At 48.7% G+C, this 18,504-nt stretch overlaps 1 protein-coding gene across 1 annotated transcript; it reads left to right on the top strand.

The window, feature by feature from the left end:
- Window positions 1–7,217: 7,217 nt before the first annotated feature.
- On the top strand, window positions 7,218–18,192 carry LOC102170874 (NKG2D ligand 3). Its single transcript, XM_018044692.1, has 5 exons — window positions 7,218–7,396; window positions 13,742–14,005; window positions 15,461–15,736; window positions 16,383–16,515; window positions 17,843–18,192. Exons 1-5 carry the CDS (start codon window positions 7,324–7,326, stop codon window positions 18,027–18,029), a joined length of 933 nt encoding a protein of 310 aa, XP_017900181.1. The 5' UTR covers window positions 7,218–7,323; the 3' UTR covers window positions 18,030–18,192.
- The last annotated feature ends 312 nt before the right edge of the window (window positions 18,193–18,504 follow it).

Raw genomic sequence — 18,504 nt, 5'->3', positions numbered from 1 at the left:
TCCAGGTGGCTCAGCAATAAAGAATCTGCCTGCAATGTAGGAGGCGCGAGTTGGATCCCTGGGTTGGGAAGATCCCCTGGAGAAGGAAATGGCAACCCACGCCAGTATTCTTACCTGGAAAATCCCTGCTGGGCTACAGTCAGTGGGGTTGAAAGAATCACACATGCCTGAGCTACTAACATGTATCCTCCAAAGGCTCACAGTCTGTCTGGACACACAGGACGTTCAGCAGATAGTGAAGAGGCAGAACATCCTGGAAAATGTGGTAAATGAACACGGGGCACAGGGTGGCCAGAGGCCTCCTGGGGAAGAAGGTAGGACACAGCAACACGCAGAGTGAAGAGGAAGACTAGAGGGAGGAGTTATAAACCAAGGGTCTGCTTTCCAGAAGATCCAGAGAAAGGCGCAGTGCGAGGAGGGGTCTACCTTGGGGTCTAAGAGGCAAGATTCCAGAGCAGTGATGAAAGAGATTTTCACATATTGGGATATAGGGAAGTCATTCTGGCTTATACATGAGTTCACTTGAATTTTATGTTAGTTAAAATAGCCTGTTTGTGGCCTATCAAACATACACTGTACGTCTGCTTTAATTGCTATGGAAAAGGACACCCTGACCAGAAGGAAAGAATGTCCATGCTAAAAATGAAGAATTAAATGCCCTTCCTCCTGGGATTCCAATGCTGGTCCTTCTATGAGGGTAAGACGCCCTTCCCAGGGGCCAAGGCTGTACCGACTGGATGTGTGCATGCTGGTCTGTTCTTTCTTGAATCATTGGAGAAATAGAAGCCTCGCTTCTTTTTGTTCTTTGTCCTGACGAGATATGAGACTGTGCGGAAAACCCTGCCTCTCTGGAGCATGTTCTCAGAGTGACCTGAAAGCTGGCCACGGGCTGGTTGTTGCTTGGCTCCAACAGAACTCTTTTCTATTCTTATTACAAATTGTTTCTTGCTTATTTCTGTTGACAGAGGGCCAGGCTCTCTCTCAAACACTGGGAGGGGAAAACTTCCCTGGTACCTCCTGGCTAATCTACAGGCCCCTCTAAACACCCCTGGAAATCAGACACACACACACACACACACAAAGAAAGAAACAGGCAAAGCCCCAAGCCCCTGGCTCAGAAGATTGAGGGAAGGATGAGAAAGACTCATCTTCTTCCTTCACCAAGACAGAGTTCCCTCCTCCTTGGCTGAGGGGACCCAGCTCTGCAGAACAATGACCAATTCCAGGAGAGAGAAAAAGCATCGCGCAGCCATGCTCCAGAGACAAGGCAGAGGCAGGAGCCTCAGCTTCACCTAAGGGCACAGGGATGGGAGGCCAGGCCTGAAGCCGCAGCCCCTCCTGCCCTTCCAAGTCCTGTGCTTCTGTTAGGGGTGGATCCCCAGAAGTGGTACCGACCTGGGTTCTGGTGAGGGAGGCAACAGTGGGCCCCTGGGATGGACACCTGGCATTTGTCAGGTGGAATAACATTCAAGCTTTGTTCTCACTCCAAGGACAAAGTCAGTGGCAAAAGTTGAGCTCTGCTGAAGCAGAGATGAGGTGCCCACTCCTGAGGTTAAGGAAGACTTCCCTGTGTGCACATGTGCAGGAAGGCTTCTTGGAGGTCAAAAAGGGAGGCCACCCCCCATAAAAAGTGTGAACATGTACCTATAGGCCTCTGCGGTGGGATCCAACTTAGAAAAACATTGCACATGTTACAGTTCGCAAGGGGCTCATAGCGTATTGTTAAAATATGGCCCATTGTGGTGACCTGACAATCAAGGGATGAAGTCACAGTGGCCACATTGCCCTGGGGGTCAGACTGTACCTTCCTTAAGGCGATATCCTGTTTTCCCCTGCTGGTGCCAGTTTCTCAAGACTACGTGACCACCCGACCCTGAGAACCCTTCGACTAAGTGACCATAAGACCCCAGCTGCAGGCTAAAGACAAACTGAGGCCCCCTTCCTCCAGGGCACAATTTCCCATCCATAGGGTATAAGAAGGGTTGGCTGTAAAAAGAGAGCACTTGTTTCTCTCTATAGCCAGTCACTTTCTTTCTTTCTTCCTATAATAAATCTTTCTCTGCTTGAATGCCTGGCTCACTCTCTTTTTCATCACGCTTGCCTTACGTTTCTGGCGCTGAAACATGGGAGGGAAGACCCACTGCGGCTAGGTGGGCTCCTCTCCTGAGCCCACCTTTGGTGGTTCCCTCCCTTGGACCTCGCTAAGAAACTGAAGGGAGTCCCCAGGATGGGACTCTCCACTTGCCTTCCTGGATTGACATGCACACACAGGCTCTAATTTCATCAGCTTCAGGGGTGAGTGAATTCCTGCTCTCTGGGATCCTCTTTCTCTGGTCTGGTTTTTGAAGCCCTAGAGCTAGGCAGAGGATCCCCTCAGCCCTTGGGCCCTGGTCCCACTTTGAAATAGGGGATGCCCGTTTCAAAAAAATAAAATGCTGAGCACTGAAGAATTGGCGCTTTTGAACTGTCGCGTGGTGTTGGAGAAGACTCTTGAGAGTCCCTTGGACAGCAAGGAGATCTAACCAGTCCATCCTAAAGGAAATCAATCCTGAATATTCATTGGAAGGACTGATGCTGAAGCTGAAACTCCAATCCTTTGGCCACCTGATGTGAAGAACTGACTCATTAGAAAATACCCTGATGCTGGGAAAGATTAAAGGCAGGAGGAGAAGGGGATGACAGAGAAGGAGGTGGTTGGATGGCATCACGGATTCAATGGACATGAGTTTGAATAAACTCCGGGAGTTGGTGATGGACAGGGAAGCCTGGCGTGCTGCAGTCCATCAGGTTGCAAAGAGTCGGATATGACTGAGTGACTGAACTGAACTGATTTCAAGGTAGACCCTGCCGCTATCTGGCTGGCTGAGAAGCCCGTGAGAGTGGGTATGCCTTTTCTCTGAGACTTTTCTCCTCGTTTTCCTCTCTCCCCAGTTTGCCCTCCCTCCCTATTCGTCTATAATGGGAAATTCTCAGCCCCAACCTACAAAATCTACCCCTTTAGGCTGCCTTCTCCGAAACCTAAAAACCTTGGGTTTTCAAGGAGAGATAAGGCCAGTGCGACTCACTTATCACCCTAACACTGTCTGGCCACAATCTCAACTGGATATTAGGTTCCAATGACCAGAAAACGGAACTCTCCATTCCAGTACTTTATGGGACCTATATAACTTCGGCCGCCACAATGGCAAGTGGTCAGAGATCCCTTATGTTCAGGCTTTCTTTGCTTTCAACCCTTGGCCCTCTCTGTACTTCCTGTTCTACTCCTGAAGTACTTTTAGCCCATCCTGGGCCACATCCCCCCAATACTATATCTCCTGATCCCTGTTCGGATATTTCCTCCTCTTCTTTTGAGCCTTCTGACCACAGTGCACCTCCAATAGCCTCTAATCCCACTGTAGCAGACCCAGTTCCCCAACCTCCACCTTAGGTTCCCCCTCTCCTCTTGCTCTCAGGTGCAGGCGGCCACCACTTCTCACCCTCCCTCCAAGCCTGTTTGGAAGGGGCTCTGGAGCTTTGATCCACCCTGCTACCTGAGTCTTAAGTCCCATCCCAACCTCCCTAAATCCCCTCCTCACACCTGGCTGCAAAGGGCCTTAAAGAAACAGGACCTTGAATCTCTCCTGCTCCCCTCCTTCTCTTAGTAGAGGTGGCTGATACAGAAGGCATTGTTCGGGTACACGTCTCATTCTCCCTCTCTGATTTATCTCAAATCAAGAAACATCTTGGCTCTTTTTCCTCTGACCCTGACACTTGTTTCAGTTCAGTTCAGTCGCTCAGTCATGTCTGATTCTTTGAGACCCCATGGACTGCAGCACACCAGGCTTCCCTGTCCATCCATCATCAACTCCCAGAGCTTACTCAGACTCATGTCCATCGAGTTGGTGATGCCATCCAACCATCTCCTCCTCTGTCGTCCCCTTATCCTCCTGCCTTCAATTTTTCCCAGCACCAGGGTCTTTTCCAATGAGTCAGTTCTTTGCATCAGGTGACCAAAGTATTGGAGCTTCAGCTTCAGCATCAGTCCTTCCAATGAATGTTCAGGATTGATTTCCTTTAGGATGGACCGGTTAGATCTCCTTGCTATCCAAGGGACTCTCAAGGGACACTGTTATTTAAAATAATTTAAATACCTCACCCAGTCTTATGACTTGACCTGGCATGATATTTACATTATACTCTCTTCTACCCTCCTCCCAGAAGAGAAAGAACAAGTCTGTCAAGCTTCTCAGGCTCATGCCCATGAAATACATCAAACTGATGGTACTAAACCTGTAGACCTAGGTGTCATTCCCATGGACACCTGGGCCTGATTGGGCCTACCAGGCAGGGCATCTGGGGTAAACAGCCCATAATCACATGGTGACTTGCCTTGCTACAGCCCTCCAAAAAGCAGGACATAAGGCTGTTAACTTTGATAAACTCAGAGAAATAACTCAATGACCAGATGAAAATGCAGCACAAATTCTAGCTAGATTAACAGAAGGCATTGTTCTGTTAACCTAGCTAGAATTCTGTCCCTACAAAAATATACAAAATTAGATCCAACTTCAAAAGAAGGTACTATTGTCCTGAATACCCATTTTATTTCCCAGTCGTCCCCAGACATTCAAAAAAAAAGCTAAAAGAGGCAGAGAGGAAGGCCCTCAAACCTCTCAATGAGATCTTTAAAATTTGGCTTTAAAATTTTTCAATAAATGGGAAGAACAGGCAAAACTAGTAAAGGCTCAAAGAGATCAGGCTAAATATCATCTCTTAACCTCTGCTCTACACAGCTCCAAACCTTAATCCTCTGACAGAGAGAAGAAATCATCTAGGCCCTGTTACAAGTGCGGTAGAGAAGGGCCCTGGGCCCGCTCATGCCCAAAGCCCAGGCCCCCTCCGGGCCCATGTCCTAATTGTGGCATAAAGGGACATTGGAAGGTGGACTGCCCTAATCCCTGTCTAGGGATCCGGACATCTCCTCCCAGTCCCGAGCAGGAGTCCTCAGACCCAGCTCTGCCCAGGCTCCTCGGACTGGCCGCTGAAGACTGAAGGTGCCCAGGGCCCCAGGCCCCAACTCTCATCACCTTTACAGAGTCCAGGGTATCTCACATTGGCAAGGAAGCCGATCTCTTTTCTTAGCAACACAGGGGCCACCTGTTCTGCCACGCCTGCTTATTCCAGAAAAACTAAAGTCTTTCAGATCTCTGTCGTGGGGGTTGACGGTTTAGCACCTACACCACAGATTACCAAGCCTCTGCCTTGCACACTTCAAAATACCCCATTCTCTCATTCTTTCCTCATACTCCCAAATTGCCCCACTCCAATCCTTGGAAGGGATCTACTCTCCAAATTCAAGGCTTTCCTCACTGTTCCAAATCTTTCTCCTGACCTGGCCTGGCTACTGCTTCTCGAACCTACTATTTCTTCACCTCCCCCACTACTCTCCTCATCTGTAAACCCTATAGTCTGGGATAGGGTTTACCATCGCCTGCCACTACACTCCCATTTATATTTGTCTAAAAGATCCAACAAAGTTTCCCAATCAACCTCAATATCCTATTTCTCAAATACATCAACAGGGATTAAAATCTAACATCTCTAAGCTGCTGTGTCAAGGTCTCTTGTGCCCTACTCACTCTCCTTATAACACGCCTATCCTACTTGTTAAAAAGCCAAATGGCTCCTACCGTCTGGGTCAGGACCTGACCCAGGGATTAAACCCAGGTCTTCTGCATTGCAGGCAGGTTCAGAGCTACCATATGATTCAGCAGTCCCACTCCTGGGCATATATCCAGAGGTGATAGGTGATGGAGAGAGATAAACTGGGAGTTTAGGATTGACATATACATACTACTATACTTAAAATAGATAACAAGTACTTATTGTGTGGCATAGGGAACTCTACTTAATATTCTATAACATAAATGGGAAAAGAATTTGTAAAAAAAATAGATACATGCATATGCTTAATTGAATCACTTTGCTGTACATCTGAAACTAACACACATTTTAATCACCTATATACTCTAATGAATATAAATTTAAATTAATTAATTAAAAATAATAAATATTGATATTGAGCCTCTTTTCACATGCCTATTGGCCATGTGTATGCCTTCTTTGGAGAAATGTCTATTTAGATCTTCTGCCCATTCTTTGACTGGGTTCCCTGTCTTTATTATTGAGTTGTAACAGCTTTTCATATATTTTGGAAATTAAGCCCTTTTCAGCTGCATCATTTGCAAATCTTTTCTCCCAGTCTGTAGTTTACCTTTTTCGTTTTGTTTACCGTTTCCTTTGCTGTGCAAAAGTATGTAAGTTTGATGAGGATCCGTTTCTTTATTGCTTTTCCTCATCTTTTTGTTTCCTGTTTCTACCAGAGTAGAAGCCATCTTGAATTGGCCTTCTTTCAGGAACTTTAATTCCCCTTGGCTGGTTGCTGGGAGCAAGAGAAAGTTGTGTTTTTTGTTTTGAATAACAAATAATACTGGATCATTATAACTTATGTAACTTTCAAAGTTGTACAATTATACAAAAAAACAAACAAACAAAAAAAAAAAACCCAAGAGGCAAACAACCTGTAGAATTACACAGAATCCTTCTTCAAAATGCATTGGCATTGAAATTTCGGAAAAAATAAACAAATGGGACCGAAGCAGACCTGCAGAGTGATGAACTGGCCTAATTTCAGTACTGCTGTGTCTCTGGGACTCAGGAAGCCGGAGGAGAGGGAGAGAGATGAGAGAAGGGCAGATCAGTGGACCGGTCAGGACACAGACGACGTTTATCAATTAAGTCTGCCACCTGAACTGGCACCGGAAACAATAACTGGGTTGGCTGAAAAGTTCCTTCAGGTTTTCATAAGATGGTATGGAAAACCCTAAGGAAACTCAGTACAATGAAAAGGTCAGTGATCACCCAAGGCAAGCTCAAGATGGGGAAGTAGGAAGCCCTGAGCTCGCCCCTCCATGACCTTCTTGCCAGAAATTCTTCCCTGACCTCTGATCAATCTCTAGTAATTAGGGAGACCAAAATGACAAAAATGATCTAACTAGGAAGATTCTGGCTATCAACCCACGAAACGCCTCCAACAAGTGGGAAGAGGAGGAAGTGGCAACACCCTGGCTTCAAGTTAGCAGTGTGGGGAAGCCGCAGGTTAATGACCACAGGGGCCTTGCCCGGGGCGGGGCGTGCGCGCCGAGCAGCGCCGGCAGCGCCAGAAGCGGAGTGTCTGCCTCCCCAGAAAGGAAGCGGAGTGTCTGCCTCCCCAGAAAGGATCGGCTCCTCTGACCTGGCATCCTCCACGCCTGCAAAATCGAGATCCAGGAGGCAAAGTGAGAGATGGGTGGCCCCGAGACCCTTCTTGGCTTCCTGGACTTGCTTCTCATTGTCTGGTTCAGCGGGACTCCCGGCGGTGAGTTCCGGGATGAACCTGCGCGCGGGGGGCGGGGGATGGGCCCGGAGGGCGGCCGGCCCGAGGAAGTTGGGTGCGCGGGGGTTCGCGAAACTTCTTGCGGGGTGGCGCAGCCGCCCTCTCCTCTTTTCCCTCCCCTGGGTCCTTTACTCCTCGGTGGCTCACCCGGGCTACTTGCGGGTTCTCCGGGCCAGAACAGGGGTGCTTTGGTGAAGCAATATTGCGGGGAGTTTGGGAGGTGACGCTAGAAGAGGGGGCCAGAACGCTACAGGAAATGCTGTTGAGCCCCCCCCCCCGACCGCCCCAGGGTTCAGCCCGGCCCCGGAAAGTGGGAGTCTTGGAGCCACCCTAAAAACCACAAGCCCTTCTGCGCCGTCGCAGCCGCCTTGCTCCTGTCCCCTGTCGCAGCCGCCGCGCTCCCGCGCCAGGCTTCAGCAATACGTGAACCATGAACTTCCAGATGTTCAAACTGGTTTTAGAAAAGGCAGAGGAACCAGAGATCAAATTGCCAACATCCGCTGCATCATCGAAAAAGCAGGAGAGTTCCAGAAAAACATCTATCTGCTTTCTTGACTATGCCAAAGCCTTTGACTGTGTGGATCTCAAGAAACTGTGGAAAATTCTGAAAGAGATGGGAATACCAGAGCACTTGACCTGCCTCTTGAGAAACCTATATGCAGGTCAGTAAACAACAGCTAGAACTGGACTTGGAACAATAGACTGGTTCCAAATAGGAAAAGGAGTCTGTCAAGGCTGTAAATTGTCACCCTGCTTATTTAACTTACATGCGGAGTACATCATGAGAAACACTGGGCTGGAAGAAGCACAAGCTGGAATCAAGATTGCTGGGGGAAATATCAATAATCTCAGATATGCAGATGACACCACCCTTATGGCAGAAAGGGAAGAAGAATTAAAGGGCCTCTTGATGAAAGTGAAAGAGGAGAGTGAAAAAGCTGGCTTAAAGCTCAACATTCAGAAAGAGAAGATAATGGCATCTGGTCCCATCACTTCATGTGAAATAGATGGGGAAACAGTGGCTGACTTTATTTTGTGGGGAGGCTCCAAACTCACTGCAGATGGTGATTGCGGCCATGAAATTAAAAGATGCTTACTCCGTGGAAGAAAAGTTATGATCAACTGAGACAACATATTCAAAAGCAAAGACATTACTTTGTCAACAAAGGTCCGTCTAGTCAAGGCTATGGTTTTTCCAGTGGTCATGTATGGATGTGAGAGTTGGACTATAAAAAAAGCTGAGTGCCGAAGAATTGATACTTTTGAACTGTGGTGTTGGAGAAGACTCTTGAGAGTCCCTTGGACTGCAAGGAGATCCAACCAGTCCATCCTAAAGATCAGTCCTGGGTGTTCATTTGAAGGACTGATGTTGAAGCTGAAACTCCAATATTTTGGCCACCTGATATGAAGAGCTGAATCATTTGAGAAGACCCTGATGCTGAGAAAGATTGAGGGCAGGAGGCAAAGGGGACGACAGAGGATGAGATGGTTGGATGGCATCACCGATACATTGGACATGGTTTGGGTGGACTCTGGGAGTTGGTGATGGACAGGGAGGCCTGGTGTGCTGCGGTTCATGGGGTCGCAAAGAGTTGGACACGACTGAGCGACTGAACTGAATTGATGATCTGCGCACAGAGCCCCTTCAGGTCCCTTCCTAGTACTGATGAACTGAAGTAGGTCCCTTCCCTACTGCTCTCTGCCCTTGAAGGACCACAAGGTCCCTTCCCTACTGCCTCTGGTCCCTTCTTACTAATGCTGAAGGCATGTGGGCCCCTGCCTACTGCTCTAGGCCCTAGAGGGCCACAGGTCCCTTCCCTACTGCTCTCTGGTCCCTTCTTACTACTGCTGATGTGAATTAGGTCTTTTTCCTACTTGCTCTGAGCCCTTGAAAGACCTGCGCTCTTTATCACGGATCAGTTAACACTGGCAGTGTGGCTGGGGTAGGAGCTATTTGTCCTATTTGTCTATCAAGGGCTCGGGCTGGGTGGGTGGCAGCAGGTGGCCTGGCTTCTCCTCGGCGGTGGCGGCGGACACTCACAGCAGGATGGATGTACAGGGCTGTCTCCCTGGAATGGGGATCCGGCTGGCCGCTGCTGGTAGAGCTTGGGTCCGCTAGGCTGCCTGCGGCCCAGGCCGCCCCCCGCCCCGGAACTCCCACGCACTGTATCAGTGTTTGGGCTCGAGCTGTCCTGTCCTGGCAAAGTAGATTCTGAAGTTATGATACTAAATGCAGCTCAGCTTAACAGTAACTTCAAAAAGCTTCACATCTTAGAGTTGAAACGAAGGAAAAGTTGCCATCCAGAAATTGAGGAAGGAAAACTTCAGTATTGGACAGAACAACCAGCAGAGGAACCCATTTATGATCCTATACATGCAGCTCCAGCCGTGTCTACACGTGTGTTTTATATCAGTCTAGGGATTTGCTGTCCAGTTATATTTCTTGCAGTACTAGTATTTGCATCTTCATCGTATGAAAAGGATTGAACTGGAAGAGAGCATCAGCGCCAGCAGTAGTTCCCAAGGGCTGTCTCAGTCCCAGTTGTTCCCACGTCTCAGTATGTGGGAGGCAACACACCCAACAGTACAACTCCCATCTCCAGTTATCCCACCTTGTGGGTAGAGGAGTAGGACTTGAGAAGTGTCGCTCTTTTGGAGGCCAGAGCTAAGGTGAATGATATCAAAATATCTATCCAGGGAGAGGAACTCAAAAGAAGTACTCTAAGAAGGTACCTTTTGATGTACTTTCCATGGGGTTTATGTAGATGAAAAAGATCCAGATAAAGAGCAACAAGCATTTGTAAAAACAGTTAGAGATCGAGCTTCTGAAATTCAGGTGACAACGATGCTCCCTGAAAGTTGTGAGTTACGAGATCTTCATCACAGAAATCTTCCTATTACCCATGTGTGAACAGAAGAAGGGGAAAAGCCCACGGTGGATTGCCTTACATGAACTGGGGGTATCTTAAACTGTTTTTATGACAGTGCAAATATGTAGAGGCCAATAGTCAGCAGGAAACTTCTCAACAAAACCTAGTTCACATAGCTGCTCAGATTGCCTGTGGAATGAGCTACCTGGTCAAAAAAAGTCATCCACAAAGACCTGGCAGCAAGGAGCTCTATCATTGATGACAACTTCAAGTTAAGAGCAAAGCCAATCCCTCTCCAAGTCTTGTTCCCCATGGACTCCCACTGTCTGGGGAACAACAAAAACATGGGATCGATGGATGGCTTTTGAAAGTCTGTTTAAAAATGAGTTCTCCAGCCTTCCTTGGTGATCCAGTGACTCAGACTCCACACTTCCAATGCAGGGGCCTGGGTTTGATCTCTGGTGGGGGAACTGGATCCTGCATGCCACAACTAAGAAGTCAGCATGCTGCTACTAAAAGAGCCCACGTATTTATGACTCTGGCCAAACGCCCTAAGTGGACATCTACCCGTTTGATGTGGCTGCATAACTGAAAGAGGGTTACCAACTAGCCCAGACTATCAACTGTCCTGATGAACTATTTGCTGTGATGGCTTGTGCTGGGCCTTTGATCCAGAGGAGAGGTGGAGTTCTAGAAGCTGGCCCAGTGTCTCACAGAGCTCCATGAAGCCCAGGGGGCCTGTGTCTGACTCTCCTCTCACAGTCCCCCAGCGTCAGGAGGAAGGTGCCTGTAGAGGCCCATTTGGATCCAGCTAGTCACATACATCACCCAGCACCACAGAAGCACATTTGTCTTCTAGAACACCATGCCTTAGAAATGCTTTAGCATCTCAACTTTTGAAGACAGACTTAATGATGTGGAATACTTTCTCAATATCACTTTTATTAGCTTGAACTGAAAATGTTTGTGTAATTTTTTTACACTTAGTTGCCTCTGAGGTATAGGTATATTCTTACAAAATAGTTTTTAAAATTGTTTAATCACACATATTTGAACTAACAATCTTACTACCAACTGCTTTTTATTTTCTTAACTTCTATAAGGTGTAGTGGACTCACCTTTAAAGTTTTGCTTTCTTTCACTAGTTTTGGGAATGATTTATCTTCAGCATGCAGTACTTGTTCTTAGGAAAATAAAAACGGTCCAGCAGCTATGGGCTAATGCCCCCGCTCCTTTATTACAGAATAGCTATCTTGGTCCAAAGTGCCATACAGGAATCCACAGGTGTGAGCAGAGGATAGTGGCCTTATAACAACTCTAGCGTCACATCTAGGCCAGCTGCTGGTGGGTCTTGTTTGTTCCCTGTGGCCCTGCTTATGCCAAAACACATAACCACTTCTATCCTATGATGGCTGGCCTAGCTGAACTAATGACTAGGGGTTGATGAGACCACAGCACGATGGGCAACCCCAGTCCATGACCAGAGGCCTCATCTCTGCCAGGCCCCAGGCCCACACCAGGAGCCACGTTTAGATGGTGTGACTTTCCCTGCTATGAGTGGTGTGGCCTAGCTTCAGGACACTATGGGTCTGTGTTGTGAGCCTTCAAGTAGAAAATGGCACGTAGCACCTTTCTGACGACAGATAGCTCTGATGTCACCGGTTCTGCTGGGTCATCTGCCCAAGAAGCAGATCCAGCCATGCTCATCGTTCACCAATTGTGACTGCTTTTGTGCTGGGACAGCAGGTTATAGCAGAGACCTAGGGTCTGCGAAGCCTCAAATATTTCTTCTGTACCATTACAGAAAACCTAAGGCCACAGTGGCATTAAATGGAGATAGGATAGGGACCACACCCCCGCAGCCCTCGAGAGAACTGTGTACACGGACGATTGGAGCATGGGGAGTTAGGGTCTGAAGTTTGAATCTGGAATTCACTAATACGGTAGCTTTCACCCCACAATAATTTACTAGCTACTCAGGTCTCCATGCCTGTCACAAGTCCAGGGCATGTGAAGTGACTGCTGTGTGGTCTGTGGACCCAGTGATAACCACTGCAAGCAGAACCTGCGACTGCTGTCCATTGATGGCCTGGTACTCTGAGCATCACTTGAACACTTGGGGACCATGATGATGCTATGGTTCCTGTGCCTGATATTAGAAACACACTAGTGCAATGTGAATGTGAGAGTAGTTTCTGCTTCTGCAGGTTCACTTACCCCAGTAAATAACCATGTGGCTCTTTGGGAAAGAATGGAAGGACTTTTGCATTCAATGTGGTGATGAAAGGGCCCTCCTCTTTAGAATGTGGCTTCTAACTTTGGTGGCTGAGATCTGAGAAGTGACTCAGATCTGGAAAATGGGCCTGGATCAGATGTTTGGTAGGGATGGCTGCCTTTGACTTCCTGATCATCCAGCCTTGTGTTCTGTCTCTCTTTATTTCAGTGGTCCATTTAGTTTGTATCTAGGTTCCTGCCCATATGTTTGCCTTTAGGATCACCCTGTGCTATGAGCCAGCATCAAATTCTCTGCAGTCAGGCCCTGGCTGGCATTGAGACTCTCTAATCACTTTGACCCCTGCACCTACTTTTCTGCTGCCCTAGAGCACCCCCACCTGGAATCTGATTTTTCCACAGCTTCCATCCCTGTTCCTGATAGAAGCTCACAGGGACATAGTCTCCTCCCACCATCCTTGACCTTCTGCAAAAGTCATCCTTGAGCTATCGGAGATGCTTCTTATCCACGCTTTCCTCTCAGGCTCCATGGAGTCTATCAGGCTTTCCCATAGAGCTGGTGGGCTGCACACTCTCCTGCCCTTTCATACAGTGTCTGCCCTGGCAGATTCACTTCTCTGAGCCTTGGATTCCCTCCTCTACCACCTGCCTCGGAATTTCTGGACTTTCTCTTTCATGCTGTGTAGGCCAGGCCTTTCTCCAGTCTTCCAAGACCCATTCTAGTTGAAGATCACCATGTCTCCCCAGCCTTGCTAAACCCAGTGACCCATAATTATAAACTCTCCCTTCCCCATTTTGGATTCTGTGCTCATCCTCCCCACCCCCAACCCCACTGGCTGTGATCTGCTTCCTCAGGAACAGCCCCCTCACCCTCTGCATCTCCCACAGAACACTCAGAGAGAAGCTGACAGTCCTCTGGGTTTAGGCCTTTCCTTCTGAACCAGCCTGGCCCATCCCTGGGAAACATATGTGTCTGTTAGTGCCATGTGGGGAGCTTGTGAGCAGAGTGGAAATGGGGCACATGCAGGGTTGTGGTGTTTCTTGCCTGATTGAGGCTTCATCGTCTTCCTCAGCTGTACCTGGTGAGGGGGCTGGGGGTGGCAGGCAGAGCCATCCTGCTCTGTCAGCCAGCCCTGCAGCCCTACTCTGCTCTCACAGAACTGGGGGAGGAGGCCTATGGGTCTTCTTCTCCCAGCCTCACCCTCACTGCACTTTGCCTTCACAGACGCTCACTCTCTTTCCTATAACTTCACCGTCGACCTTCAGCCCAGACCTGGAAAGCTGTGGTGTGAGGTTCAAGGCCAGGTGGACGGAGAGGTTTTTCTCTCCTATGATTGTGGTCATGCTAAGATCATATTCACAAGTCTACTAGGAGAAGAAGTGAAAACCATAAAGGCCTGGGAAAGACAGGTCGAAACACTCAGAGACATCAGGGACTGGATCAAGGACCAACTACACGACTTTGCACTGAGGAAACACATAGCCAGAGGTGAGTTAGAAAGTCCAAGTACAGGAAGGCCGGATTAGGGGCTCAGCTACATTCACTGTTTATAGGTAAAAACTATAATTGGATATTGGTCCTTCCCTATAGCCTGTTCCGGCGCCACTTATTGGGGTCTAGTCCCAGCGGATTTAGGGTAATTTGAAGCAGGGATGGAGTTGGCGATTGATTTAGAGACAGATAAGAAAAGAATGTTGTAGATAAGAAAATAGAGGAGAGAAAGAGGCTGATATTTCTTGGTTTACATAGAAAGCCAATAAAACTTCAAGACAAGAAGTTTGCCCTGTTCACGGAGGCCACAGGTGTCCTCCCGGTCTCCTGAGGGAGTGAAGAAGCAGAACGTCTTTCCGTTTAGGTCTTAGAAACCCAGGCAGATAAGTGAACACAGGGAGCCTCTATGTTCTAAGGGATCAGCCTGAAAAAGAGTGAGAGGGAGAGAGAGAGAATGATTGACACGGGGAGACCAAGCTGTTTTGGTGAGCAAGACCTCATAGCTTTATTTTTAAAAAGGACTTTTATATCTTTTTCACAAATGATGTTGTGTACATTTATCTTTTGGCCTTGGAGACCTGTGAAACATTTTAAGACCCTCTTGATAAAGGCTGTTCAACCAGAAAACTTATTTTCCCTTGAAGTGTTTTTTCTTTATATGTCTAATCTATGTCAGCCTCAGAAAGTATCAACAAAGTTACATTTTTCATGGAACAAAGGTGCAGTAAGTTACAACAAAGAAAAAACCAATTAGCTCAAAAGTCTGATGTGGTTAGTTTCAAGGCTACATTTTTTTTTTAACATTGTAACTATGTTAACAAATATACTCCCAGATGCACAGTGGGTAAGAGTTATGGGAACTTAGCAACAAGTATTGGCTCAACAGTGAAATCTTATACCAGCGCTACTCTAATAACTTTTTAACTCTTTGAAAGGCTCTATGTTTTAGACTTTCTGTGCCTCTCACAGTTGGGAGGGTGTAAACAATCACATGTGTAGTTATAAAAGTCTGGGTAAGGCAAGTTAGAGAGCCATCAGAGGGGTTTGAGCCAAAACAGTCCTTTCATATGCAGGAGACTGTTAGCTGGAGCTCTAAGTTAACTCTTTCCAGAGAAAGGTGGTGGGGGGACAGGCCCCTGTTAATGTCAGAAGAGTTGGTGAGAGCATAATGCAGTAAGGCAGGCAGACTGTGGTTTTGGGGGTAGATGTTCGAGGAAGCCCAGGGGGTTTTCCTCGAGGCCTGATCTCACCTTTGCGTTTTGTCAGGCCCCTTTCCTCATGACCTTTGCCATGTGTGGAATTCCGCATGCTGGCTCCCAGCACCAGTGGAAGGAGTGGCCTTTGGGGAGAGCACAGGGCCACATTAGCTGGGCCAAGAGAAGTGGACCCAGGTGGGGCAAAGAACCTGTCAAGCCCAGAGGCTGAGCTCTTTCTTTCCCATGGTGGGAGCAGACCCTCTCACACTGCAGGCCAGGATGACATGTTGCTGTGAGGATGACAGACACATCAGTGGATCCTGGCAGTTTGGTTTGAATGGACAAATGAGCCTCCACTTTGATTCGGAGAATGGCCACTGGAGAGTGGATCACCCTGGAGGCGGATGGATGAAGGAGAAGTGGGAGAGTGACAAAGCTGTGACCGACTTCCTGAAGAAGGTCTCCATGGGAGACTGTCGGGCTTGGCTTCAGGCTTTCATGGTGCACTGGGAGGAAATGTTGAAGACCATGGGTAAGTGAGAAGGGAGGAGAAAGTGATCGTCCTCTCATGGTGACATGGACCCACTCCTGTGTGTGTGTGTGTGTGTGTGTGTGTGTGTGTGTGTGTGTGTGTGTGTGTTTGAGGAAGGGATCCATCGGGAGGTGAGTTGTTCCTGGGAGAGCAATGACCCAGGGATGCTCTGTCATATCCTTCCTCCCCCACCTCCTGACGTCTCTCCTCACAGCACAGGCCTTTGGTCAACTCAACATGGATTTTTGCTAATTCCAAACCTGTAGACATCTTTTTGATTTCTGGGGTTTATTTCTCACTGTACCCTCTTTCCAGAATCTTCTTTCAAATGTCACCAGTCCTTCTGGAAGTCTGTCAATACCACCTCTGCTGTAGCTCCTGAGGACTGCATCCACATGTCACCATCTCTGATGTCATAGCGGGATTGAGTGCATTTGTTGGAAACCTTGCTCCCCCATTAGCTGTCAGAGCCCTGTGAGGAGTGGGCTCCTCCCTTCCCCCTGTCTCACCTGAGGATCTATCTCAGGGGCCTCCATGTGATGGGTGTAAACTGTCTGCATAATAGGGGTACCTGAGTCAGGGGAGCGAGGAGGCATCTGCCAAGCTTGGGGTCTGGACAAGGGCTTCACTCTTACTCTCCTTGCAGCATCACCGACCACGGTCCCGCCTACAGTGCAGCCCACGGCCCCAGCCATCAGTCACGTCACCAGGATCACCCCTGGGGTTCTTGCCATTTTTGTCATAACGGGCATCGTAGCCTGTATCCTTTACAAGAAGAGGTACTGAGGGCAGAATTCAGAGGGAAGGCAGGGGCATAGGGCCTAGTGTGGGGTCAGGGAGTGGAATCCCACAGGCTGAGTCACAACTGTTGCTGCTCCAGGAGCACAGGCCTAGCCTATCCCCTTCCCACAGTCTCTACTGTGGGGCTCCTGCTTGCCTGCTTGCCCCGCCACTTCATATGAAAAGAGGCCTTTGGAGTAGGGTCTGCAAACGCCTTCCCACACCTTCCTCCTGGATTTGGGAATCCCATGCAACCCCTGCCCTTCACTAAACCTCCTCATCCTAGAAATGAGCCAGGTGAGTAAGACCTCATATAACCTGACAGCAAGAACTCAGACAAGCTCAAGCCTCAGTTCTGATAGCTCCTCACTGTCAGATGACAATGGGAAGTGGGGGGTGGCTGGGTGCAGGAAGGCTGGGGGCCTGTTGAAGTTGCACAGACTGCTGGCTGGCAGGGCCCAGGGTAGGTGGTGTGAGAATAGCAGGCACTCAGGGCGAGGGCAGGACTCACGGGGGCTGAGAACAGCATGGGGACTCCACATGATGTGTCAGCGGGAAGGGGACCCACTCAGGGGCCAAGATGAGAGGGGCCAGGCTCTCATCCCAGGAGGAAGGGGTGGGAAGGCCTTTACAGACCCAACTCCAAAGGCCTCTTCCTCACAGGAAGTGGCTTGGGTCAAGCAGGCAAGGCAGGAGCCCCACAGCAGAGACTGGGGGAAGGGGTGAGGCCAGGCCTGTGCTCCTGGAGCAGCAACAGTTGTTGTTCAGCCTGTGGTGCATGTCACCAGCCTTCTGGGGACCCAGAGCCCCATCACTGAGCAGCCCTGCCTTGAACAGAGGTGCCCGGGGATGGTGGGCCTGAGCTGGGATGGAGGCGCCCAGCTGGGGGGACCAGGAAGAGATGGGGGCAGGGACTCTGGTCCTGAGATGTGTGTGCTGCTGGCTCAGAGGCTGGATGGGCACAAAGGAAGGAGGTTTGCCTGCAGCCCCCCAAGGCTGTCAGGAAGCAAGGCCCCTCCTCCGGGGACCTGCTCCCTGGTCCTTTAGGCCCCATTTGGGGAGGATCTGGACCTGAGTAAAGGGAGCAGATTCCTCACTGGCTCTAGTCCTGAGCCTGAGCAGGGGCTGTCAGGGCCTGGGGTGACTCTGTGATGCAGGAAGGAAGGAGGAGGTGACAAGAAGCTGCTGGGCCTGGGGTGGGGGTGGGGGTGGAGGACATAGGAGCCCCTCAGTGAGGGCGGGGCTGAGGCAGTTAGGGAGGGGCAGTCCCCGGAAAGTGACAGGAGTTCCTCAGCCTCCTGGACCAACACCTGTTTTTTTTTGCAGGAGGCGGTGCTCCCAGGAAGCCCCTGACAGGTGCTCTGTCGGCCTCAGGATTCAGTCTTTGTTTGGCTGCTTTTCTTCTCCTGTGTTCACTTTAGTTCCAGGAGGGCAGACCTTAGGAATCCCAAATCTGTCTACCAGTTATAATGACACGGTGGCTGCACCATCTCGAGTCTCTTGTCGCATCTGATGAGCATCCTCCTCAACATCTTTAATTTTTTCAAACCTAATTTCTCTTGGTGCTGAGTGATGGAATCCCTGAACTGAAACTTTCAGTACTGGAACTAGAACACTTTCTAACACCATACACAACAATAAACTCAAAATGGATTAAAGATCTAAATGTAAGACCAGAAACTATAAAACTCCTAGAGGAGAACATAGGCAAAACACTCTCCGACATAAATCACAGCAGATACTGTGATCCACCTCCCAGAATACTGGAAATAAAAGAAAAAATAAACAAATGGGATCTAATTAAAATTAAAAGCTTCTGCACAACAAAGGAAACTATAAGCAAGGTGAAAAGACAGCCTTCGGAATGGGAGAAAATAATAGCAAATGAACCAACTGACAAAAAACTAATCTCAAAAATATACAAGCAACTTATGTAGCTCAATTCCAGAAAAATAAATGACCCAATCAAAAAATGGGCCAAAGAACTA

Source organism: Capra hircus, unplaced genomic scaffold, assembly GCF_001704415.2.
Source record: "Capra hircus breed San Clemente unplaced genomic scaffold, ASM170441v1, whole genome shotgun sequence".
NCBI lineage: Eukaryota > Metazoa > Chordata > Mammalia > Artiodactyla > Bovidae > Capra > Capra hircus.
The sequence above is the reverse complement of the archived record's forward strand: the minus strand, read 5'-3'. Positions and strand labels throughout refer to the sequence as shown.

What these genes read in the sequence shown, in the direction of transcription:
- LOC102170874 (XM_018044692.1), top strand. Translation starts at nt 7,324, where the DNA reads ATGGGTGGCCCCGAGACCCTTCTTGGCTTCCTGGACTTGCTTCTCATT. An exon ending in GTTCAGCGGGACTCCCGGCG is followed by an intron (nt 7,397 to 13,741) that starts GTGAGTTCCGGG and finishes TTGCCTTCACAG; the next exon opens with ACGCTCACTCTCTTTCCTAT. An exon ending in TGTATCCTTTACAAGAAGAG is followed by an intron (nt 16,516 to 17,842) that starts GTACTGAGGGCA and finishes TTTTTTTTGCAG; the next exon opens with GAGGCGGTGCTCCCAGGAAG.